Below are 26,947 nucleotides of genomic sequence, written 5' to 3'. Positions count from 1 at the left end.
AGTAGTTTTGTAGTTTCATTTGAGCATGGGCCCCATTAGCTGAGGTTTCTGCAGAAGTGCATCATTAGTCATGCAGTTAGCACCTTTGTTAAGAGTACTGAAGTGCGTGAGTTTTTACAGGATTGGATCCATTTATTGGTATAAGTGACTCCTTTGCACTACTGGGCTGGTATATTTTAAAATCTTAGAGGGAAAGTTTGAGATGTTCTTGTAAATGAATGTGTGCAATTAGTTCTTGTAATACTGAAAGCTGAATGTAGCCTGTGAGAATACTGGACACTAAATCAGTGAAGTCTGTGACAAAAAATCATTTTTATCCAAAGTGGGGTCAAAATGAGATTTTTTTTCAAGGCACCAAATTTGTGCTTTATGTTCTTTTTAATATACTTAATCTTCTAAGAAGACATGATGAGCTGCTGTCAAACGTTTCCCCAGCTGGTTTTACATTTAAGGGTTTTGTTGTCTGCGCAATGCTGCTTACAGAACAAAGATTTTTCTGCCTGGAGGTGCCTCTAGGTGATTTGGGGCAATTAAAGGGATTACTGGCCCCAAAGCAGAGGCTCACTGAAGCAAGTATGTTCACAATTCCAAGATTTTATTTCACAACCCAAAGTATCACCTTACTCAAGTAGCTGCTGGTTTAAGCCAGGGAAGAAGGCTGCCTCTGCTCTTGTATTACCCCACATTTAGGGTTTTCAGCTGTCAGAAGTACACAGCTTTATTGATTGAATGGAGTAGGAAAGCCAGATCGATTTTATGCATTTTCAGGGACTCAAACTTACTTTTCTTTCTGCATATGCCCGTGACTTCAACAGAAGTCAGCAATCATGTTTGGAAGGTAGCATATGCAAGCATATCACACTCCTGGCTTGGGGAAATGGAAGAGCAAATGACAAATACTGTGAGCCATGACTTAGCAGTTTTTAAGATTCTTAGTAGCTGTTTTTAAGATTTTAATGTTTTTTTCATTACAACTGGAAGCATTAGCAACATTTCTGAGTCACATGACCTGATAAAGGGTTCCATGTCTCCTCTCCAACTTTTCGGCAGAGGAAGTTATTCCAGTATTTCCAGCTCCAAAGTCTTGCAATCTGTGGTAGAGGCTTTTTAAAGTTCATGGGCTGTTGGGAAGAGGTGGAGATGCTCAGTCTAATAATCCCCTTGCATTCTGCCTTTTTGACAAAGTTTCTGACTTTCAAGATCCAAAAAAAACCAGATTTAAAAAGCTAAAGCCCTAAAGAGCTACATAACAGAAGGCAGAAAATAAGATTCATTATGGATTCATAGAAATTCATGAATGTTTAATATGTTTTAGCTTTGTTTTTGTTGTTCAAACAGTCACCGGTCTCTCATGCCTTCCACTTTCAGAGAATCTGCAATGAATACTGAATGAAGCATACGAACACACAAACGCAGAGTTCTTCTCCATACCTTTCCATGGAGATCAGGCTCTCTGGAAAATGCTGGATATCACCATGGAGGTGGTAACAACTGTGGCCATCAAAGTGTTGCTTTTAGTGTCTGCCTTGGTCCTGCTGTCACGGGAAGATGCAGCTGCTGGGACAGCTCAGGTACCAAAGTGTGCCCCAGGAGTAGGGAGGGCTGTCTGGGAGTTGCCTCTGCACCGGCATCTCCCATAGCAGGAGCCAGGGTGAGGTAGATGTGAAACTGGAAAACAAGCCAACAGACCCAGATGATCAGCAGTGTAGTTCCTGAGTTTATAGGAGGAAGTGTAGAGAAATGCAAGGGGAACAGTGCATCCTTCTGGCTGCTCGACTTTGTTCTCGCATCCTCCACCCATCCATCCGTTGGTATTTGAGGTTAAGGTCTGAGTGTGTGGACACCTTTTGTTCTCTTCTCCCAGAAACTTGTGATACTGAAGTCAGTCAGGAGGGGCTTCTGATTTTATTTCTTTTTGTTACTACTTTTCCTTTTCAGCAAGGCAATTGCCTTCTGTTTCAGTAATGCTTTATTCTGTGGATGTGACCTGGGGGCACCATTGCCTGTCTCAACGAAACCAGCCAGCTGCTCTGGGGCATGCTAAATCCCCAACCGGTTGTTAACCTGTCATGAGATGGGGTCTCATCTCCTTCTGGATTAAGATGTTCAAATAGAGTTTGGAGCTTTTTCAGAATTACCTGTTTCGTGGTCATACTGGCAGCGGTGCCTGTGAGTAGCTCACTGCAGCTGCTCGCTTGGGTTGTGGTTACCTAACAGTCTTTGAAATAGCACATTTACTGACAATGGTAAAAGCACCTTGAAAACTGAGCAGTGGCACTGCAGAACTGTCCCAGTGTGTCATGTTGGGATGGGACACACAGCTGTCCCTTGTACTTACGAGCCTTTTTTTAAAGAATTTCTCTCCAGTTGTTGCTGTGGTCTGTGAATTGAAATAAAAGTCGTACCTCCTCCCAAATATTCATGAAATTAGGCAATTCCATGGCCAGCTTCCCAGTCTATAGCTTGGGAGGTTGGTATTACTGAATTTCCTTTCAGTTTCTGATTTTTTTTAATGTGTGTATGGTCTGTTAAATCATTTGCCCATGGAGTCAGAAGTTAAGAGTGTGCATCTTTGAGATCAAGATAAATATTTCTGAAATTTAAGTCTTGTTTCTGTGAAAAGCTTAATGGGCATTTTGTTGTGCTCTGGAGTAGTTCACTGGGCTTCAAATGAGAATTAAAAAAAAATGCTGGGAGTGACAGTTGTCTTTGCACAGGATTCTGCAGCCCAGCAAAAGATGCTGCTTCAGCTCCCCAGCAAAACTGGCAGGGACAGGGTAGAAGATTTGCAGGAGTAAAGGAGGGTAAGGCTTTTTTGTCTATCTTTTTCCAGGACAAAGGGAAAGAAAGTCGCTCCTGTTATACTCTATGTATAAAGGGGAGATCAAAGCTTTCAGAAGAAATACCAGATGGGGAAGGGGAAGCAGCTGTTTCCTTCTTCCTCCTACTTTCCTCTTCACTTCCCTGTCCTCCCCCATCGCTGGGAGGATCTCAAAATCCTGCAGAGATTTGGGCTCAAGACTTGTTTGTGGTGAGATGTGGATTGTGAGAGTGGTTGGGGAATATGGCTTCATGTGATTTTTCCTACATTTGCATTAAGTGCAGAGCTGGGGGCAACGTTCCTGAAACCTGCCCTAGAGAGGCAGGCTGTTGTGATGTGATCCTTGTGTTGCCCTCAGAAACTGCAATTTCATTGACATAAAAAAGTGTCTCTTGACTATTCTTGTTTAAGAATGGGATAGATGATTTGGTGTTCAGAGAGTGTGTGCCTCCTTTGGCATGCAGATCTGTGGAAAACCAAGGGTGTGCACACTTGTTTGGATGCATATGAAACTAGGCAGATTGTTCAAATGACCATTAGTTTCCATTAGCCATTGGTTTCATCACTCTTGTTCCAAATGCTTGTGGCAAATAACTGGGAGAACTAAATTCAGAGCGACTCCTTGTGGAGAGGTAGGACAGTTCAGGAGAGAGACAGTAGTATGGGATCCTAGAATCATAGAATGGCTTGGGTTGGAAGGGACCTTCAAGATTATCCAGTTTCAACTCCCCTTCCATGGTCAGGGACACCTTCCACTAGCCCAGGTTGCTTAAAGTCCCATTCAGCCTGGCCTTGAGCACTCCCAGATATGGGGCATCCACAACTTCTCTGGTCAACCTGTTCCAGTGCCTCACCACCCTCAGAGGGAAGAATGTCTTCATAGTATCTAACCTAAACCTGCTGTCTTTCCGTTCAAATATCATTTTGTTTATCTTTCTGGATAAATATATGTGTTTAGTGATGCTTTGTTATGGCATCACACTGTGACCAGACAGGCAAGAGGAGAGAAACCTTGCCACCTCCAACCATTTGGACTACTTTGCAAAATACTTTGAGTTTTTCTTTTTTTTCCCCTTTTCTGTCCTCCACTGGCTTGCCTGATAGCAGTGGCAGAATACCTCCTGCTCCTCCTCTGGTTACAGCCTGGAATCAACTGCTGAAACAATTTCTAGAGAATAAAATTGAAAGGTAATAGAGGATAGAGAACAGCATGGCCGCGCTTCATATGTTATCTGTGATGCCTAACAGAGCTTCTTTAATAGAAGACAACTCTTCTCTGCTGTCCTTGTGTGAGTGGGGCACAATGCTACAAGAAAAAAGATGGGATAAGTGAATATTAATGAAATCTGTCATTAATTATCACCAGAGCAGACTGTGGAGAATTGGGTTGCATTTTCAGCGGTTTTAAATATAACTTTGTTTATGCAATCCTGTTAAACATTGTTGAAGTATGTCACTGAGAAAGCTCATTATATTTGCTATATAAAGATTACGACTTTTGGGGGAGATTAAAGTTTTAGCAGCGGTTGCCGTCTTTCTTGTGGCCACAACAGTGACCTGTTATATGTGGAACAGAGGGGGGAAGCTGTGGGTAAGCCAGATTTTCTGTCTGTCTGGAAGCACAACATTTAAAGCTGTTAAGCCAAACCACAGAAAACTCTGTGAACTTTTCTTCAGGAAGCAAAATTCTTCAGAAAGGGGGCATGTTCAAACAGTGGGAAACATTCCTTTGTTTTCCTGAGTATGTATCTTTTACATCATGTATACAGATGAGTATGTGTGCTTGTGTGTATATAAGAAGAAAAAAGAAAATTCAAAGAGAAATACTGGCTTCGGACAAATCAAAATGCTCCGTCCCCCATGAAATAGGAGATTTTTAAATTTTTCTGAGAATAGTGTCAAAAATAAAAGCAGAGAGTCTGAGCCTGGGTGTACAGGGAGGCAGGGCTGCCTTGGCTCACAGTTTTGGTGTGCTGGGCTGTGTCTGAGGGGGCTGATGTGCAGACACTGTCCTGCAGTGTATTTTATTCACACCAGCCAGTGCTTGCTCCAACAAGTCATCTGCTGGTCTAAGTTAAAGCAATGTCTGCAGATGGATAGCTCTAATTAGACACAAGGCACCTGCTGTATCAGTGATTAAAAATAAGAAACATTATGGCTAGTTATTGTACAAATTGCGAGAAACCTCTGTATAATGATGGTACATTTGCCATCAGATTAGGTCATGAAGCAGCTTTACTGCAGCTTGGAAAATTAGGATCAAAAATAGTCCTCTGATTAAAACTTGAGCTTTTGAAAGCTCTTCAGAGAAGAAAGATATGCAAATGCAGATGTATGGGAGAAATTAAGCAATCTGCATATGCACGATTCTTGAATTTAAAGAGAGCAATTGATGTAACCACTGTGCTACTCATTTCTCACAGTCACCCTGTCTTAATACAATTAAATGAAACATCAGAATCATCTGGGAATTAGTTGCTTAAAATACAATCCATAATGGCTCAATGTATTAACATAGTGAACTTAGGAGTTTCTGTGGTCATGCAGCTGTTCTGCATGTACCAATATCAGCCTGCAACAGCAGTTTTCTTGAGTTAGATTTATTAATTTCTCCCACATTTAAAAAAAAAAACCCATAACTTTATCACATATTTATCAGCAGTCAAATACTTTCTCTTTGAAACAGCATTTGCTTTCTGATATCATCAGGAGTTGGTCTCCTCCTCCTTTGCACTTTGCTGCAGCAGCATGATTCCATCAACCTCAGGGCATCTGCAGGTCCCCTACGTCCTGTCAGGCGATTTTTAAATGCTGGGGAAAAAAAGAATGTTCCTATCAGTAGAGAAAAATTGTTAAGTTCCAAAGACTGGATGTGATCCATATTAGTCACAGGCCTGTTTGGCATCTGTCTGTTGAGCTTGAAGGAGTCCAGCCTATTCCCTGTGACTGTTTTAGGTGCTGCTCACTGGCTGAGTTGAAGGAGGTGCCCATAGCTGCAGTGGAGGAAGGCTTGGGGACAGCCAGCAGCTATGGGAGCAGCTTCCTGGTATGCAGGAACAGTTAATCACTTCTTGTGATTTGAGGATTGTTTTGGGCTGATCCCATTGAGGACAGCAGATCTTTTCCTCCCTCACAAAACCCAGTAGAAGCTGATCACTAATCGCTTGTGTACTTCCCTTACCTGGCTGGCTGCAGGAGACTTTCTGCTGATGTGATGCAGGGGGTGGTAGATGGCTGAAGCAGCATGGTGCCTTTTGGTCACAGCATCAGCTTATTGGTATGAATGAAGCTGTTTTAAACAATTTGAAGCTGTAGTTCACAGGAGGTCTGTGCAGGGGCTGACCTTTACTTCATTTAATCTTACTTTGATGTCAGTAGATCTCCAAGGGTTAAGTTGTCCATGAAGAGTTTCTCTGCACATCAAGCCTGCAGTTGCAGGCTGTTCTGCATGTAAGGTGTCAGAGTTTGGTAAGACTTGATGATACTCCCTTTTTAAAACCTCGTACCCATTTTAGACAAAGTTCAGCACAGTGTTTCTTGACATCTGTTTGACTGATGTCTGTTTGCACCTGACCCCAGCCCAGTTTGTATATTAAAAGTGATGCTCTGTTGAAGTAGATGTTGCCTGTTGTCTGTGAAACGGACTTGGTTTATGCTACTGGTTAAGGCTCATGATCATGGTGAATACAGCTGCTTCCCGCTCCCTCTGCAGCAGCCCCATAAGCCTGAACCACCTACAAGTGTGGTCTTGGGGATGAGCAAGGAGCATGGAATAGAGCATTACAACTAATGATACAAACAAGCAGTATCCAGTAGGATGTACCCCAAGTTCAAACACGATGTACCCCAAAGTCAGAGGTCAGCACAAATCTCGTGCTTATTCAGAAAATTGCCACAGGTTCCGCTGGAAAGGGCAACAGTCCTGGCAGTGAGCATGTTCCCAGTTAGCTGGGGCAGTCAAATTCCCTTGCTTGTTTATCAGTGTTCCCAGGCTGAAAGGCTGATAGAAAGTGCTTCCTGATCAGCATGATAAATGGAATTTTGCATGATAATTATGTTTACAGCAGGACAGATGTACTAATAACACGTTCCCTAAAGACTTCAAATGAGCTATAAAAGAATCAAATCTCTGCTGAAAATGCTGGCAGCAGTATTATTAATTGTGTAAGTTACAGCTGATAATTGTCTTGTTTCATTTGAATGAGGCAGTCAGCTATTAATGGCTTGTGCTCTCTAGTACCAAAACAGCAGACTGTGCAAAATTTGTCAGTCTGGATAATATAGTTGTATATTAGCAACGAGTCCTAATGGACATACTCTAGTGGCTAGGGAAGGGAAGAAGTGTTAGAGTTAATTTCTAATGCCGTTTCATCTTTTCTATCAAAATTCTTGCTTATGTGCCTTCAGGAAGAGAACTGGTTTTTCTTATCTACAAATTGTTTGATGTAAGACAATGCCTGCAGTAAAAAAACAAGCTCTCTTTGTGGTTGTCGAGGATTGAAATGGAGAATGACTAATTAGCTGTCTTGTTCCACTTGCCTCTTCCACAGTGGTGAAATGAACAAAAGTCTTACCCTTGTTTTTATGTTTGTGAGAGATGCCACTGTTGTGCAGATCTGTTACAGAGCATCCCTAAGTGTGCAATTGCATAGAGATAAATATACATATAATAGAGACATGTCCTGAAAATCTGTTAGAAGTTATCAGGCCTGATTTTTAAAATAGCAGTAAAATGAATTTCAAATGGGAAATCATGGTAAGTATTGTACCAGGTTTACAGTTAAATAAAGATCTTGTAGGTAACTAACCAAATTCAAAACCCCACTGCTGCAAATTGAATTACTTTTTGTGACATCCTAATTCATTTGCATTCCCAAAGCACGTTTGATTTCATCTGCGGTAAGTTGAGCTGCAGATAATATCCCAGAGGAGCACGGTTCTTGTAGTCCTAACCTACATCCATGCTCTGGCTGATTAATCTGAAAATCCTTCAAAATTTCTCTCCCCTGCTATTACATCAAAGCATGCCCGAGTGAAAAACATGTGAGTAGAATCCTGAATTGTGTTCCCATAGCATGAGAAGGACTCTTTGTGTGTTTCATCAGGCAATACTTTGGGATTTTTTTATGGGGAAACAGACGGTTGACTCTGTAAAGAGTGTGAGATGTGTTCCTGGGTTAGGAAAAGAGAGCTGATGGTCTGGAAAAACTGCCCGGAGATGCTTTGTAAAAATTGTCCTTGGTTCCCTGTGACCTTTCATCAACTTAATTCATTGCTAGTGAGCTGCAAATTCATTGCAATTCATTGCAGAGGTTTAAAATTGCCACTGAGTCAGATGACAGAGTGCCTTGTTTTATGTTATCAAGAAAAGTCCTCCGACTGAGGGAGGACTAGGCAGCAACGCAACTCTGAAAAAGAAGTCACAGACCCTTTGTCTCTAAAGGCTGCTGGTGGAAGTGCAGAGATTTTGAGAAGAGAAAGGAAGGGGGAGACCAGAAAAACTACAAGTCTTACATCCGCATAGGTTCTATCCCTATGCCTGCTCACCCTAGGGAAATGGTAATGTGATTGATTTGTTCCACACAGATGGGCAGAGCCTTTAATATCAAATATATACATTTCTGCATTGGCTTAGTGGGTTTTTTCTCCCTAAAGCCGTTTAAAAAGTGCATGTATATAAAGAAATTAAACACCCAAAAGAAAAAACCCACACAAAAGAAGGGTTTCCGCTAAAGAAGAATTAAATGTGTTTTTGCTTCTCCGGTCATGGCGTTTGCCATCCAGAGGTCTGCCTGAGCTTGTGCTTAGCATGGCTGCAGTTACAGCCACAACACTACTCCTTCCAGACCTGGAAATCATTCTGAGTAAGTCATTTCAGACTAAGTCAGCTTACCACACCTTAGCTTTGAAAGAACCAGCCACCGCATCAGCTCAGGTTCCCATGCCAGGTGCTTTTCAGGCCTGGTGCTGCGATTTGCTCCTGTGCTTCCCAGATGCTTGGAGACAGAGACCTTGGGCAGCCAGCTTTGAGTGCTGGGAAGATTCGGTAATGTTGAGTGGTGCTTTATGCCCTTCTAAATGCTTTTTTAGTAAAGCTGTTAACAAGGGGAGGTTCTTCATCAAGTATGGGATTATGGAAGCCATCCCTGCCTCTCCTGAGCCTCGTAAGAGGAGGAGGGAGATGCACTATCAAGCTGCCTGTCCTGAGACTTTACTGTCATTTTGAGACTTTTTGCCCCCACCTCCTGTGTGTATAGATGTCTGAAGTAATGTACAGGTTATATAAACTCACCAAAGCTTAATGCTGTGTTGTTTGTTTGTGGTGGGGAGAGCTGGGTAACTCAGATCCTTCAGACTTCCTGTAAAGTCAGGGTGTGACCCATTGTCAATTAATCATCTCTACCAGGAGATGGGTTTGCAACTACAGTTAATTGTTGATTATTTTCCTTTAATGATTGCTTTATCTACTTGTTTGCTTATATGCACTATAGACTAGATCAAGTTGAGGGCTCAATACACATTTGAAGTGGATCACTGCAAATGTTGGGGTTGATCAGCCAACCTCTACTCTTCCTTATTGCATTATATGGATGCAGTGTATCTTTTGGGTGTGCTGGGGAGAAACGGAACAAGTCAGGAATCATCACTGAGGTTATTTGGTGCTGCAGTCAGTGCAATTTGGTGCTTTGAAGAGGCTGCCTGCTCTTGCGTCTGCCAGAGCTGCTGCATCTGATCCTTCTGGCACAGCATGAGGGAACCAAGACAGGGGAGTATGGAAAATGAGATATTTGGGTCTCGTGCTGCACCCTAATAGCAGTCTTTGTTGGCCAGATTGGTCACTGAGATGCTATTTTATTTCTCTGATAATGTAAAGTATCAGTAGACTCAGTCTAACAGAGTGCTCTGGCAGTTTTCCTTACTTTTGGTGTGTTAATGAATCTGCTTTTAGAATAAAATAAAATATTGCAGTTGGAAGGGACCTGCAAGGATCATCTAATCCAACAGCCTGACCACTTCAGAGCTGACCAAAAGTTACAGTGTATTGTTAAGGGCATTGTCCAAATTTCTTGAAGTTTTTTTGGGCTTTCTCCCCTCAAAAACTGATTGAAAACTTATATATCATTGCTGAGTATTTGCTAGCCAGCCAACTTGTTGGCACCCAGAAAAACTCAGTTCTCCAATAATTACATAAGCAGGAGATTGCTCCGGTTACATTTCATAACCCAGCACTGGGACAGTATGTGGGGAATGTAAGAAAATAAAAGGCCATAAATTTGGGAACCTTTTGAGTCTGCATATCCAGCTGTTGGTGGGGTGGCAGAGCAGCACGTGTTCCCTGAGTGAGTGGGGATGGTGCCTTGGGAAGAGGCTGTTTTCAGCAGAGAGTTGGGAGGTGCCTTTGGCCTCTGCCAATTGCCATGTATGCTCTTGGGGGCATATTGATCCCGGGAAAGGCAGTTCTCCAGCCTGCAGATGTAGGCTGCATTTGTCAAGTCAATTAAATGTTCATTAGGGTGACTGCTGGGTACTCTGTTGTGAAAACAGGTGGGCAGGCTTCTTCTCAGCTTCTCTCAATGTTGGACCCTACTGTACCCACCATGCCTTAAAACAGAGCAACGATACAGCTACACAACCAAATGTTACCAGTGTTATGAGAGCAATTCTTCCTTACTGGAAGTAGGGGAGGCGAGGATTCCTCATGGAGATTCAGTCTCTTAAATGTCACCTTTTAAACCATGATTAGACTTTGTTTGTGCACCTGTGATAGGCTGAACCATGATGTTTGGTCTGTAGCTGGTCTTCCACCATGCAGACCTAAATGTTCACAATGCAGTAAACTGGGTTTTGAAAACATTTAAATTGAGAGTAACCTCAAACTGGGAATGAGCCAATTGCTGTAAGCTATGCTGAGCAAGGGACCTCAACAGAGAGAGAAGAAAATGATCTAACCCTCTGCTACCAGCAGAAACCCAGTGTCCAGTAACAGGGAGGTGCCATGCCTAGTCATGGTGGCAGGGATGGGGGAAAGAGGACTATGTTTGCTTTTCCCAGAGTGAAAAGTGCTGAGTGGCTCCAGTGGTACTATGCTGAGTGGCTCCAGGATCTGTCCCTAGTGAGACAAGCAGGGAAGAACCAAGCTCTCCCCCTGCAAGACTCAGCTCCACAAACTCACTGGTACATTGAAGCAGTTCTGCTGGAGAGTAAGGATCTACCTTTACCCTAATAAAGGATCTTGTGGTACTGTTTTTGGAACATGTCTCCTGTATTGCAAATGTGGTTCTTAGTAGAGCATAAGCAAATGCAATATTTTAAGTAAATATGTATTTTTGTACTCAAAGGCCTTTGACATTGAATCTGACTGTGCATGAACTAACAAGCAACAAGGCATTAATTCCTATGGATGTAATAATGTTTCGAATTATGGCACTGGACTGTCTCACCTTATCACAGATTTCAAAAAGTTAAGAGGTCTAAGCTGTCCAATATGATAGCTGATCTCTGAACAATATGCATAGGCTTGGTCTTCAGCAATGAATGGCCGGGGAAAGCAGGGCATTGACTCTTGGGTATGTAATGGGATGCTGGGAAAAGTGCCTGATCCCAAGGGTATGTGTAGCAAGTGTAGCCAGAACTAAATGCACAGTATGCACCAGTAAACACTCAGATTGCCACCACCTGTGCCAGCCTTCATATCTCATGCCCGAAATGCCTCATGCTAAGCTTTCTCCTATTAGTTTGTTCTTTGAGCCCTGCTCACACAGGGGGCTTTTCTTTCTCTGTCAAGAACTCTATCGAGACCATTCACAGTGTCTAGGATATATATTTTTAGCAGTGCAATTAATTGTATGTTCAGCTCTCTTCCAAGTCTAAGAATGTTAAGATGTGGGATTGTGGAATATGTTCTCCCAGACAGCACATGTGCATCTGGAAGTGAGACAGGGATATGAGGCTGGGCTGTAGGTAACCTAAAAAACATTTTAAATGGAAGAGGAAAGGGCTGGGGTCTTAATTGCATGGTTATGTGTGCAGGCTAGAATTAAAGTCTTTTTTTCAGGTGACTTAGTAGTGCATGTCTGTGTTTCCATGTGTTATGGTATCTACTGCATCAAGCCTTGATGTGCAGGCGAGTTTCTTAGTTAATTACAGGGTTTTGGGTGTTGTGGAATACAACATTTCGTGATTTGATACTTTAAAGACTTGCACTCTGGCAGTGTGTGGTTTCCTCAGATACTTGGTTTAAATGTTTCTTCATTTCCCTGGGATGTGATGTTTAAGGGGAAACACTGCTTTTGAAAAGAGCTAAATATTCATTGTTTTGCAATGCACAAAGTTTTGTCAGATGAAGTATCTGTTAGATTCATGTTAATCCAATGAAGGCTGTTAGGGTGTAGGTTTTACTGCAGAAAAAAGGAGATAAAGATGGACAGTTTGTATGTTCTTTACAGTGCTATTGTATCTGCTTTGGCAGGCATCCTTGTTTTCATAAGGTCAGATGATTAATCTTGTTATTTACTTCTTTCCTAGTTTTGAGTGTCTCTAATTAAGCTGATGCCCATTGATGTCTTACCATGATAATATGTGTTAGGTTATAAGGTAATGGTAGTTCTGAAAAATATAGCTGTGGCAGTGTTTGGGCATACTCAAAACAAATCACTGCACAGAAGCCTTCTGAAAGCTATCACACTGCTGCAGAGTCAGTAAAGTGAAGACAGTGAATCTGTAAATCATTGGTTAAAGATAATAGAGGATTTAGACTTTTGGCACTTCGGCATCTCGGAGAGCTCTGCTGTGTTTAAATTAATCTTACTGAATCGTGGCTGTAGCTCCTCCTGTTATGGCTTGGGCGAGCCAACAGAATGAGGACTGGGTGCAGAGGCAGCTGCCTGCAGTGGGAAGATAGCATCGTTAAATCATGGAATCCTTTAGATTGACCTTTAAGTTCATTGTGTCCAACCATTAACAAGCACTGCCAAATCCACCACTAAACCATGATGTTAGGTTTCCAACAAGATACATATTTGGCGAATTGGGAATCCTACTGGGGAAGATGAAAATGAAATGTCCCCCGGAGTCAACAACGTGGTGATTGCTCTTCTGTTCTCCCTAGACTAAACCCTGGGAGTTTTTTGCCTTCACTGGAGATTTCTAGAAATCGTGTCTTCTAGAAAGACTCATAGTGTGTCAAGTTGAATTGTGCAAGATGCTAAAAAAGCCCAGAAGTCCAAAATTCCTCTTCTACCATACCTTCTGTTTTTCTGCACAATTGCATATACACATTCACACTAGACAAGTACTTTGACAGTGAACAGCTTACTACTCAGAACTTCTAGTGAAAGCTCCTTGTCTCTTTGCAGTGCTAGTACTCTTGATTTTATATTTGATGTAACCAGACCGAGATGATCTCTCTGGGGCATTGGGACAGGGCTGTGCTAGAATTTTGTATGCTATTTGAAGGATCACCTGTGTAAAGCTACATAATTTGTGAACAGAGTGTTGTGTTGCATTGTGAAAGGTCACTGGGATACTTCAGTATTGTCATGTTTCCTTTCTTCAATGTTTCTTAACTTCTTTCCTCATTCTTACTTAATTCTTGCTTACATCTTATCTTTGGGATGGCAGTGTAGGTATTTTTCATGTTGAGGTGTTAGGTGTAGACAGGTTAGGAGGCAGCAGTTGAAGTACTGTGTATTTCAAAGCTTCTGCCTTGGATAATGTGGGAGGATGAGGCTTGCAGGAGGAGTTGGATGACAATACAGGTGGAATATTGAGTGCAGGAGGTACCCTGGTTTAGGAGGAGTGTGTAACATGGAGCCGTGTTCATGCCATTGCTCTTCCATCATCTCTTTGTTTCTGTCCATCTTCCTGCTTATGCCCAAAAGGTTGATGGAGACTGAGGAGACATTTGGCATGGCATTATTCTCCTAGTTATCACTAGATTTAAAGGTCTGTCTCCTTGCAGTGCCTATCCCAAGAAAGCAGGCTGTTAAGGGTCCTGCTAGCTCAGGATCTCTGCTTCAAAGACTTTCCTTCACAGCCCACTGCAGCAGGCTGTGGTCTTAGACTATATTGGCATCCTGCCTGCACATAGGTGACAGCTAAATGGAGGGCTCTTGGTGTGTTCTCTGTGTGTTTGGGTTGGGCTGCTGAATTAACAAAATAACCCATTTTCAGCGTGTGCCAGATGCTTTTAACTCCCATTGTGGGCAATAAGCTGCTCAGCTTGGAAGTCTTAAATGGAGTTTGATGTTCTTTGCAGATAATGGCTCTGCTGCATAATTATGATAGCACACAATTAAAAATGGCTCTATATCACTTTGGGTAGCTCCTGGAAATTCTATTTCCCTTAATAATTTTCAATAGTCTCAGGGTTTGTTTTTCCTGTGTTTGTCTTCCTGTAATATTGGCAAAAGATAGGAAGAAAATGAGCTGGGACATAAGAATCCCAGCAAAAACTTCAGAGGGAGGGTGAGAGGTGACTCATTAGCGGGTCTTTCATCTGGTTTCATGCTGGGGCATGAAGTCAGGGGTCAGGAAGTGAATGGGGATTCGTTCACAGCTGATGTCTTGTATAATATTTCAGAAGAATGCATTAATTGTCACAGCTTAGCCTGTGAGTTTGGGCAGAGGTGTGCAGCGGGCAGGCTGAGGAGGGGTTGGAGAGAAGTGGCATTTAAGTTTCCCTGGAGTGAGAAAGGGGCCAGAGCTGCTGGGGACAGGGCATGGCCTGCATCTGGCAACTCTGCTCATAGCTACTCCCCTGGGCCTGGGGGCGGAGAGACAGCCAGCATCTGCACTTCTGTTCATACCCAAATCCAACTCCAAAGGGGTTAGGGAAAAGAATGGCAAATGATAACTTACTCAAAACACAGAGTAGCCTGCAAGATATGTTTGTAGCCGTATTATTGTAATATATAAAATACATATATATGTATATATTTATTTATTTACTTTTAGTATTTTTTTCATTCTACTACAGAGAAGCCTAATCATAGATCTCATTGAATATTCTCCTTATTTGCCTTCTACTGTTCAAGCCATTTTGGTGCTGGAAGGAGCAATATGAAGCCCAAATGAAAAAAACAGCCCTAATGTCGCTGTTCCGATAGAGGATCACAGTGATGCTCTGCCTGGTTTGACCCATGGGAGCCACAAGTCCAGTGTATGTCTTGGTAGCTCCTCAGGGAATGCTTGCAAAGGACAGGTTGGCTTTTGAGCAAGACCTCCTCTTTGAGTCTGGAGCTGGCACTTTTCCGAGGGTGGATGGATGGCAGAGGGAAAGCCTTCACTTACACCTCTAGGCAGGCCCTGAGGTATCCTTACAGGTATCCTGATCTCATTCCCAATCACTGCAGGTTTCATGATTACTTTCTTTCCACTCCCCTTCTGCACCTGTCTAGGGTAGTGTTCCTATGTGCAGGATACATCTTTTGTGATGAAGGCACAGTGGAAATAAAGAATCCAACATTTTTAAAGTGTCAAGCAGTCCTGTGCTTTTCTGATGCTTCCAAGCCACATTATTATAAACACTGCTGTGATCAGAAGGTAATGGCACAGACATTTCTGCCCTGTGGTTCTTGCCCATTTTGCCTGCCCACCTGAAGGGAGGAGGTGGCCCAGTGGACATGGGAGCTGCCAACAGTCTTCAGCTCTTGAAATGTCTTTGTCATCCCAAGTTCTCCCATGAGTGTTAATGCAGCCAGCAGGTGTTCAGATGATTGGCAATCGTGTGTCCCATGTCACTGCGTCTGAGGGGATGCAGTTGTTTCAGACAAAGTGAAGAAGCTTGTCCTGAAGGGATGTTTTGTGTTCTGGGAGCCAGCAGCACTCTAGGTGCTGGCTTCAGCTGTTACAGGTTTGTGGTCTTAACAGAAGCAGGGGGAAAATTACACCCCCAACATTCACAGAAAGTAGTGGTATTTAAAATGCATCTTTTTCTTCCTGATTTTGTAGCTGTGCTAGAAAGTCATTACACGTGGGTTTATTTTTCCTTATCTCTTGGATTATCATTGGCTTCTTTCCTGCCTTCCTTCCTTCCTGGATGAATTTATCCAATGTTCTGATTGCAGCTCCTTTTTTTTTTTTTATCACCTCCTGTCTATGTGGCTTAAGATTCTGTATGTTTAACATAACTGAGCTGAGTATTTTGCAGCAACTGAGAGCAAAGATAATTTCCCCCTGATTGATGGGGTGGTTATGGTCAATATATTTGTAGTCTACTAGCTTTGGCTATGTGCTGTTTTGGTTACAGACCTGCCTTATTTTATTTTTCCTTGTATTTAGTTTCTTTTTTTTCCCTTGTATTTTGTTTTATTTTTGCAACTGAGCCATGTATTAATCTGACTTTGGAGAGGGGAAACAAAGAGAACATTTCAGCTTTTAAGAAACTTCCACAGAGATACAGACAGCATTTTAAAATACAAAATAGGTATCAACACAGCTTTACATCAGAATGATGGTGATGTGTGATATAAAACAGTTTGGGTTATTTCAGTGCAAGTGTCTACATATACCAGCTGCTATAGCATGCTAATCAATTGTTGAAAAAAAACCCCTTTTAGGAGTTGTATGGACCTGGCTGCTTGCCTGAAGAGAGAAAGATGATTAATTTAAATACTAAGCACCAGTTGAGGTGATTAATTCTTAATGAAGTCAATGAAAAACTGATTTTGCTTGTATTCCCTGGAAGATCCTTTCAAAAGCTTTGCTTTTCCAAAATTGTTTTTTGTCCCGTGTGTGTGGTACAGGATGTGACTTCGTTCACAGCAGGTAGGCTCATTAGTTGGCGTTTCTAGTATAATATCCAGCTGTGGAAAGCTTATAAAATACTGGTATTTAGGTCATCTTAATTAGGCCTTGAAATAAAGATTTAAGATCAAGTGGAATAATTGCACATCCTTCATTGCGTCTGAGCTTCCTCAGTGAGAAGAGGGTGCGATTCCTGGGCAGTATGAACTGATATCAACAGAGTTGCTCCAAATCTGCCTCCCCAGTGCTCCTTTGACAGTGCTGGGAGTTGAAGTGATTAAAACTAATGATTCTGGGGAGAGGTGAAAGATGTGGCAGTTTTCAGCTGGGTTGGGGGGTGGGCTGGATATCCTTGCTCTCACTGCTGCTTGTGCCAGAACCTTTTATGCGTGCTTTCTTCCTTCCTAGATGGATGGGTTTATCCAGAGTCACGCTTGTATTATGCCCTAGTTGAGAGGGAGCTCAGGGATCAGTGTTCCTCTCCCAAGTTTGGGTGAACAAAGAGCTTCCCCCACTCCTTTGTGCTGGCTCACTTGCCATGTAAGGTACCCAAAATGCTGCAAAATCAGTACTGGTGAAAATCAGTGTGAGGTCTTTCATGCCAAGAGGAGGTGGCAGCAATTCCCATCCAGCCTATGTTGCATTTGAGGTTAGCAAGCAAAAATCAGGAGGCGGCATCCCCAGTGCCGGGTTTAAGAAGTTGAGACCAGCGAGGGAAGCCAGAGGATTCCAGCAGGCAACAACTGGATGAGCAGCTGGTGAAATGCAGTTGGGTGTGTTCCTGCCACCGCATGCCTCTGCCTTCATGACAGATGCACTTGTAGGATCTTCAAACCCTGTCTGACAAACTGTCAGCAATGAGGCTGAGGATGGTGCATAACTTTGGGCAAGGAGACTCTTGGAAAAAGGTTTCAGTGGCAACTGGAATATGCACCTGGTGCTGTACAAGCACCTGGCATCTACAGGAAATACAGTGTGACTAATTTGATAAATTTAGTATGAAGAAGGTGGCAAGGTTGTACCGCTGTTTATCTCTCTTTGACTAACAACATGCCAAGTATGCTTTTGGTGTTGTGACACTACAAGATGGGAGCATGCCATTATTTGTGTTATTAAGCTAATGATGTATGAAGAGGTATTAAAAAGCCAGCAGCTGTTGTCTGCCACGTCATCTGCCAGTGGTGCTGGTAGTTGGAACCTACAGCTTTTGCTTATGGGTCAGTGAAACTGCAAGTGGAGGAGGAGCTCCTCCTGATCTGAATTTCTCCCAGTAAGAGCATTCCTGTGTCCTTTCTGACTGTGGATGGAGCTGAGGGAGCACCCATGGGTGCAGGAGACAGATATTTGGTCTCTTCTTCTTTGTCTATGCCAGCACATCCTGAAATGCAGACTTTTTTTTCATAGCATTTTGAAGGTGTATCCTATCTTGCACCAGATCTTCTAAAAATCCTAGTTTAGACAAAGCCTGAGGGGATTTAGGTTTGCATATTTTATCTAAGAGGATTATGCTTCACACTTAGTTGATCTATAAATTGTTTGAGGGGTTTTCTGTGATTTTCTAAGTGAGAAAAAGCTGCATGCACATTCAAATTGTCCTGAAATGTATTGTCTATGGGTCAGTGATAGAAATCTGATGTTTGAATTAATGGCAAATGGAATCAATGAACCTCAGGGTTATTTTGAACTGAAAAACATTTCAGTAATCAGATTTGCAGCATGGCTGCCGGAACAGTTGTAGCAGCACAAGTGGAGGGGCAAGGGAATTGCAGGAAGGATTAGAAACTGCTAACACTGGCATCAGAGTAGACAATTTACTGTGAAAATACAGCCCAGGAATAAATTAATGAGCACCTTTCCAAGCATATAGGAGTGCTCATAACATTCTGGAAATTCTGCTTGAAGATCAAGGGAGTAAGGCAGCTCAGTGGGAATTGGGCAAGAAATAGTGATAGTCTTTGAAGACTTTTATCACTGAAGTTCATACTCCGAAGTCACTGGTGAGGTGCTCCGTGCCTCAGCCATGGCCCCTGGGATTGATGGGTGCTGGCATTGCTCCTGCCAGCTGGGTGCTGGGGCACAGTGCCACGGCTCTGCTGGCTGTTGCAGCTGTTTTGATACCCATCGACGACGGAGTAGTTTCAATGATTGCCAGCTTGATTCTTCTTTATGTCCCTGCGGGTGGGCTGTATCTTACACATTCATTTATGGTATTTTTGGTGCTTTTTGGAGGGCTGGGTGCAGTCCTTGTTTTGTGCTGCTGTCAGGGTGTTTGGAGGTTGTGCAGCAGCAATGGCTGCTAAAACAAAGCCTGTATGAGGGCTTCTTCCCTGCCTGCTGCAACAGCCAATGTAATGCTAAGACTTCCATAATTATTTCTCTGAAGGTGGAGGAAGGATGTGACTCAGACATAGGAAAATGGCTTAAAACAGAGCCTAGCTCACCTGTGCTGCTCACAGGGATGGTCAGAGCTTCTGTTTAAACTGCTATTTTATTACCAGTGTTGCTGGCACCATCATCTTTCATCTCACTTCAGACACTCCGCACAGGAGCGATGAGATGGACGTCATGGAGAAACAATTGGCACTTACTTGGTAGAAAGTGCGAGGGGCAAAGAGAAGTGTCCCCTGTGGCAGTGTGAAGGACAGGCAGTCTCTGTGGATCTATGTCTGCGTTATTTTGTCAAAGCACTGTACTTGTAGCATTGCCAGCTGTACTGCAGCACGCGTGGGACTGTGTTAGATGGGTGTTAAACCCTTGAAGGAAGGGAAACATGAACTGAGGAGGAGCTGTTGCGAAGTTGCAACTTCTGCTTTACTGTAGCAGCCTGCATGGAGTAAGTTTGCTTCTGGGTGGAATCAAATACACTAAGATAAGCAGAATGGAACAAAATTTATTAATATCCAAAGGTATGGCTTGGCTAGTGAAGGACAGTGTGTGATCTTTACTGAATAACAGCTCTGAGGACTTTCTCGTGCCCTCCAATCAGCAGTGATTGTGTTCTGTTTTCCCTGCAGACGTCGGCTGATCTCCCAGCGATCTTCTCTGGAAACTCTGGAGGACATCGAGGAAAATGCCCCACTGCGGAGGTCATTTTATTTACTGTCTCTCTGGCTTCTTGTCTGTAAAGCACATGCATGGGCAGGCTTGCTCTCCCTCCTCATGTTGAAAAGTAGCTGGGTCTTCACATTGAGATATTCTTCATAGTGAGTAAAAGTGTTGAAACTTCACACGTCCTGCAAGGTGGTGGCTGATGTGAATTGCATGTTCCCTGACTTTGGGTCATTAAACAAAAAGGCCATATTTAAATGAAATGTCAGGAATTAAAATGTCAAATTTGATTAATAGAAAAGTGTAGTTGTCACCTGTATGAATGACGAGCCCCAAGTCAATAGTACCCTAACATCTGTGGTACATTTAAAAAGTATGTACAGATGGTTTAATATAGTAAGTTTTTGAAGGCTAGTATTTTTAATGGATTTTTACTGTTTATTCTCTCAGCACATTCAAACTTATTTTGGTTACCAGCATTACTGTCTGTGTGTTGGCTAGTAGGTTTGTGACTGCTGCCCCACTAATAAATCTGCCCCCATCCTTGTTATATTGGCAGCTTCAGTGAAGTTTGATTTCTGCATCTAAGAGACCACAGCTTCCTTCTCTGGGGACCACAGTAATTAGTCACTAGGCAATCCTCTGGGGTGATGGAAAATGGAGCAACTGCTTAACAGTTTAGAAACTGGCTGGTCAGTAATCTGACCAGTGCATGGAATGCTTCCAGGTCAGCTGTTTGGCAAGACAGCAGTCTAAGTTTGACTGCCTCTTTATCTTGGGACCTGTAATTCAGCTGGTTTATATTGGTGTTTAGCCTATAGCATGCAGATTGGCTGTGTCTCCCTACCTCAAAGCGAAGAACAGCAGAGGCTGTACCAATTGGCTTATTACCAAGTCTTGATTATTTTTACAAAGCTTACCATGCTTTGCTTACCAGCATGTTATGAATTGTTCCCATAAGTGATTCAAACATGTATAATTGGTAAAAGATATAAACAAAGTATGGTTTGCCAGGCAGTATTTTTACTTGCTAATTTGCAGAATTGGTGGTAGAATGTCTCTCTTGGTGGTATTTTCCTGTGAAGAAGCTAACAAGGCTAATTGCAATCAGAGGGTGAGGGAATCTCAAGGTCTTTACCAGCAGGAGGAAGGCAGAAGTGGCAGAGTGATGGGGTGCCCCTCTCGGGGTGTGCCCGTGCAGCCCGATGGTGTTTGGGTACAGCAGTGGGGACTGGCACAGTGGTCTGTGTTTTCAGTCCAACGTAACGATCTCTTGTGCTTGAGAAGCTGTAGAATTCTGCCTTGTGCAGGGGAGAGGATGGGAAAATTGGTTAGGGAAGCTTAACACAGAGGGACTGTGCTGGTCCCATGCACCAGCAGAGGATGCTGGTCCCGGAGGAGCCATGGAGGATGCAGCAGCCGTGGTTGCAGCCCTGGACTCATCTCCAGTGCCTGCGAGCTCTGCCTCGCCTCGCAATGAAGCAGCTCTGGATGAGACAGAGAACGCTTTCACATGCACTGTGGTTTCAGCTGATTAGAAAGAGCAAGGGTGGAAGGGTGGAAGGCGGGGGGAGGGGGGAGGATATTGCTCTCATCTCTCCTCCCTTTGGCAATTTCTTTCTGTAACTGCAATTTATAAAGCCCATTCAGATGTAAAATAGATTTAAGGCTTAATGTTTTGAAGAATTGTATTTTTTTTCCTGGAGTAGTTTATTTTATTTTTAGTTGGTTTGTATACTGTCAGGAATGTGAAAAGCAATCTTTAGAGTTAAAATCAAATAGGAATTATCCTTCCAAATAGGAGATTTTAAATCTTTCTAAAATTAAAACAAGAAAGAACTTCCTTCAATGGCTCCTTTATCAATAGCTGAGGAGCATACAAAAGCGTGGGTGTTGGTGCGAGTGGGAAAAATTGCATGCTTACTCGGTTTTGGTTTGGTTTAATTTTTTTTCTTCTGAAAGCTTGGGCTAAACTCTCATGGCAGATTACAGGAAGTTTTACTTCGCTGAGATTTTTTATGATTTTTTTTTTTTGCATGAAGGGAGGGGGATGATGCCTTTTCTTATTATTATTTTAATTTTTTTTTTTTTGTTTGAATTGTCCCGTTTCCAGACTTATTGTCTTTATTGTTCTTGCTGATTCCTAACACAGGGTGACTTGAATCATTTGTCTCGTCTTTCCTTCCTGCTTTTGTGTAGACTTCTTGGCGGTACAGCAGGGAACTGAGAATTTTTTTTTTCTTCTCCCTCCCCTCCCTTGCAACTGATTTATTTTTCAGATGTCGGACACTCTCAGGATCACCCAGACCAAAGAACTTTAAGAAGGTTCATTTTATCAAGAACATGCGGCAACACGATACCAGAAACGGCAGGTACTGTGTGCATGCAGAGGCAGCCCATGGGGTGTGAGGGAAGGGGCAGGATTGGCATCCCCCTGCAAGAGCACAGCCACTGCCACTCACCACATATCTCCTAATGGCCTTTCAAATAATCTTTGAGGGTGCAGGCTGCAGTGCATGCTCTGTCCCCCAGGGAAGTACCGGTCAATGAAAATGCTAGCCTGCACATTTTAAGACCTGTGTCTCCTTAATACAAATAACCTGCATAAAAGAAAAATCTGTAATGCTGTTGGAGTAAACTAGGCATAATCTGGTTGCATTTCTTCAAGGGTGTTGCCAGGTTCTAAGTGTGAGAGGGGCACGTAGCTGAACCTGCCTGGACCAAGTTTAGCCGTGGTTCAAGGATACTTCCAACATCTTTTAGTGGATACAGCTTGCTGGTAAATGCACAGCCGAGGATGGTCATGGCAAAATGAGGCATGGGATCCTGGTTTCCATGGCAGATGTAGGAAGAGAGCCTTCCAGGGGATGTGTGAGGGGTGCACCTGTGGCTGCAGCACACCCTGAACTGGGATGTGGACTACCCAGGTTACAGCCATAGGCACTGGGGGGACATGTACAGCAGCCATTGGCTGGGGCTTGGCTTACTGCAAAGGCATGGTGTTCCCATGAGCTGAAGGTGTTTCCATCAGCAAAATGGGTTCTCTCTTGTGGTATCGAGCTCAGAAGTTAAACTAGCTCCTCCCTGTTTATAAAGAAGATACCTATCCTCTCTGATTTTTCCAAAGACAATTTCTCTGTGTGCCTCATGATATTTTTTTTATTCTTCTTCCAAACCTGAATAGGTTTGAACTAGGCCACCTGAATAGGTTGCTTGTAGACTAAACTATCTCAGTGAGAGCTGATCCTTGCACGTGCCTGTTCTCATGAAGCTGCCATGGCTGAGAACCATGTATGCTCTGATGGACCAATTTGTGCCCGCAGCCTTTGATTTCCATCAAACATGGAACCACATCAGTAGAAATTCTAACATTGCATTGAACCACAGGTTTTATGAATTGAGTTCTGGTTGGTGTTATTTGACTCAAGAAAAATTTTCTTCACTGTTATTCTCATACATACAATTAAATGGAGTGAAAGGTAGTAATCAACATAAATGTTGCAGAAGGTGTCCCTGAGAGATTTTAGAAACAGCTTTTAGACCCAGCTTTTGTATCAAACAGACACATACAGAACTATTGACTTGACTATTGTCTGACTAGCCGCTGGTTATTGTCTTTATCACAAATACATGTGGAATCAAACACTGAAAAGCAGCCCTTTAATTTTAGTCCATTTTGTGCATAAGTAGATCTATTCTCTGGGAATTTCTTACAGCAAATTATACTTACAAGGTATTACACAAATTGCACAGAGAACAAGTAATTTCTGAGATGTGCATATAAAATAAACTTGACAGAAAGTCAAGTTCTGCAAAAGAATGAATAAATATTTGATTTGTAAACTCTTTTCTCCATGTTTTGCAAAAAAGTATTTGTAGCATATGTGCAACATTTTATCTTAATTCATAGATCAGGCATTAGGCCTGACAATATAACTGAGTATTTTTCTTGCTAAGACAGCAGTGAGAAAGCTTCTGTTATTCAACTGGCTTCTTATCTTTATCAGCAGACAGAGTTTTCCAGAATATTTCCACAATCATAATAAAGATATTTTTATCCAGAATATAAATACAATAAGAGACACAGTTTTGGAAATAGTTTTCATCCTATGGCCATAGAGCCACAATGATACTAGCTAAAAATAAAATGCAGAGTTAACGCTTTGTGTCACCCCTTTGTCTAGCAGTAAGTAATCTGAGTGCAGACTGTTTTTCCCAGGGGTCTGGATGCAGTCACTGAAGTTAATAGGCATTCTGGATGAAAAAGACCTCTAGAAATACGGATGGATCTGCTTTATGTATTCATCCTAGAATCAACAGTGTTTCTGAGTACCTTAAAACCTTTGAAGCTGGTGTTCTCCCCAGTTCCCTGTGACACAGAGGAGCCACAGGTGTTCTAATGGATAGAAAACCCTCCTGGGCTCCTTTCCATGCCTGAGACCTTGTCCCAGGTGGCTCATGCATGGTTGTGCAGGATGCAGGCACTGAGCTGGGCTGGAGTCAGACTCTCTGAGCTTCCTCCAAAACCCCTGACCCTTCTGTCACAGGATGTCAGTCTTTTACTTAAGATGAGGAACCCAATTTTGAAAACATCTACATTGAATATATTGTTGGGTGGTGAATTTGATGACTGGACTTTAAAATAGCCAGCACTTTCAGAAGTCGTTTCACTGGCTTGTGACTGTCCCAGAAAAGAAAACTGCAGTGTGAGTGATGGCTCAGGGCTCCTCTCTCAGGTAACTGCCCTTGTTTGCATCTCTCAACCTGTAAAGTGGTGTGTTCCTTGTCCTGTGGCGCTGAGAGCTCTTCCCTCTAAGCCTCAGGGATGACACGTGTTGAGCAACAATGCTCTGGGTCCAGCCTTTGGCAGTCCTGCAGCAAGGCAGGACCCGCTGTGGTTAAAATAAGAGTTCATCTATTTAGCATAGAGAAAAAGCTCCTACAGAAAAATACACAGACTGGAGCTTATCAGCGAGTCCTTGAAAAGCTTCCTGTTGATACTTCTGTTCACTGGTTAAACCGGTTTCTTTGGATTTGTAGGTCGTGGCTTATTAAAGGAGTTAGAAAATTAGGGTTCCTAGACTGTGTTAGCAAAAGAGTCTTGTAAAACAGCACAAAATAAATTTGAAGACAAAGACAAGTAAACCCTGACATACAAACTAGCACAGGTAGCCACCAGCATGTGGTTTTACCCCTTTACTCAGCAGGTTTATTGGTGATAGCCTCCATAAACACTGAAGCAGAAGATCAGCAAAAATGAGCCACTGAAATGGCAGCCTGAGCCATCTGAACTAACAACTCCTGCTGGGAATGGGACAGGAACAACTAGAGTTATTGTATAGAGCAGGTATAAAAAGCAGTAAAACAATGTTCCTCTCCCACCCCCATGCCACTGCTTTCTCAGTTTTTTGTTAGCAAACACATCTAAGGGAACACCAAACACCGTCATGAAAGGTCTCTTTTGCTGCTCTCTTAATTGCACACACATGCAGACTAAGAGGTTGATGATTGGCAGCACCCTCACAGTCCATAATTGCTCTCAGCCACCTTCTAACAGCCCTTGAACTTGTGAGACTCCAAAATGAGGGCTGCTACCCCGACAGCGTCCATTGTTTGTGTGCAGGGCAGCGGAGCCCTGGCAGTCAAACATCACCAATCAGGAATGAGGAAAGAGGCTACAGTCTTCCACCTGTGCATGGTGTATATGATGTATATCACACTGCCTGATGGCAGCCTTTTGGTGCAACACAATCCACCCTAGACAGATGCTGAGGAAAGCAGACATTATTCTTCAAGTCTTTACAAATTACTGATTCTGTCGAGAACTTTGTGCTCATTAAGTTTTTTTTGCAGTATACACTTCATAAAGAAATTGGAAGATTAGCTTTTATAGCCTTTGCACATTGTCAAAACTCTCTTGCAAAATAATGGTTGCTCTGAACCATAGTGATTAGTACAACTTTTCGGAGAAATGGGAGAATTAAAGAGTGAAAACCTTTTTATGAGGTGGTTTTAAACATGTCTAGGTGGCACAGTTGGAATCAAGGCATGTAAACACTCTCACACAGCTTCTGAGATAGCTCCTTCAGAGGTGTGCAAGATTCTAGATGCCCTTTGTTGAAGAGTTGAAATCCAGGAAAATACTTTTCTCCCATAAGCAATAATTTGATTTTTTTTAAACAGCAATGGACTTCCACTACAACTTCTTCTCCAAAGCAAGCTTTGTGGCAAGCTTCTGGGTTTTCTGCCCCAGCAAACCATTGTAGGCCTTCAGAAATTTTTTGCTTCCATGCAAGTCATCAGGCCTATACATAAAATGCCATTTTATCCCTCCATGATGAGGATCTGACCACTGATTTCCCTGCTTCCTTTCCAGTCCAGCTCCTAAAGCTGTTTTGCATCACCCTCCCTCAGCAGCTTTGCAGATGAGGTTTATGTGGCATCCTGGCAGTGGAGGCTGTGAGCTCCCCTCATGCTCTGCCTGGGAGATCTTTGTGTAAAGAGGGTCCGCCGGTTTATGGAAAGAGAGGCAATACTTGGGTCCCAAGGGAAAGAAATCTGAAAAAAAATAGAGGCTGGGCTGGTGCTTTTTATTTCCTTTCTTGTCTGATTCCTTCTGATACACACAGTTCTGTGGTAACTTCCTACTGTTGTCTTTGCTTGTGGACATGGAAGCACCAGTTTGTTTTTCTTTTAAGTATTAAGAGTTGAGTGGTATTTTTAGGGAGGTGTAGGGCGTTGGTGGAAGAGCTGTATTTCCAGAAGCAACCAGAGGGAGGGGGATAATATGCTTAGTGGGTACTGTGGTTTTCCGAATTCAAAGATGCTTTCTGATGTCAGCCTCGAAACCTGTGCCAAGTTTCATACATCAGCAAACAAGGCTCCCAGTGAACAAGCAAGCTGTTGTGAGTAGCAACCATTCAGCAGTAAGCAGTAGCAAGCACAAAATTAATCATATGCTGGGGTTTTTTTGCTTGTGGATTGCTGTTCTCAAATGGGAAAAATTATTCCTGCCTGCTCTATATCTTACTGCCACACCATGAGACTATCTTGTAGGATCTGAGACATTTCCCTTGGGTCAAGAGTATTACAGCATTCAGACAACAATGAAATGTACTTCATCTGCTGCAGGAGAACTATCTAAAGCTGTATGCACATTTATTATTAGAAACCCTTCTTCATTAAAGGGTAAATCCCTCTTTGCTTTTAAACGGGCTTTTAAGGAAGAAAATAGGATTGCTGTAGCAGAGTAATCCAGGAGAAGGAAAATCGATCATTCTGCATTTTTCCAAGGATTATGTGCAGCTCTCTTGGGGAGCTAAACCTTTTCCA

The 26,947-nt window shown here is 42.7% G+C and overlaps 1 protein-coding gene across 1 annotated transcript in view; it reads left to right on the top strand.

Annotated features, from left to right (window-relative positions):
* The window catches only part of CABLES1 (Cdk5 and Abl enzyme substrate 1), a 74,751-nt gene that overhangs the window by 18,031 nt on the left and 29,773 nt on the right, over positions 1-26,947 (top strand). The window contains exons 5-6 of the mRNA XM_042029239.1: positions 19,582-19,653; positions 21,895-21,987. Of these exons, the coding sequence (XP_041885173.1) occupies positions 19,582-19,653; positions 21,895-21,987 (165 nt within the window). The remainder of the gene's footprint in view (positions 1-19,581; positions 19,654-21,894; positions 21,988-26,947) is intronic.

The sequence above is a fragment of the Corvus kubaryi genome, unplaced genomic scaffold (assembly GCF_017639235.1).
Source record: "Corvus kubaryi isolate FWS band 111438036 unplaced genomic scaffold, C.kubaryi_AGA036_p1.0 132, whole genome shotgun sequence".
Taxonomy (NCBI): Eukaryota; Metazoa; Chordata; class Aves; order Passeriformes; family Corvidae; genus Corvus; species Corvus kubaryi.
Note: the sequence above shows the minus strand (reverse complement) of the source record. Positions and strands in the feature narration are given on the sequence as shown.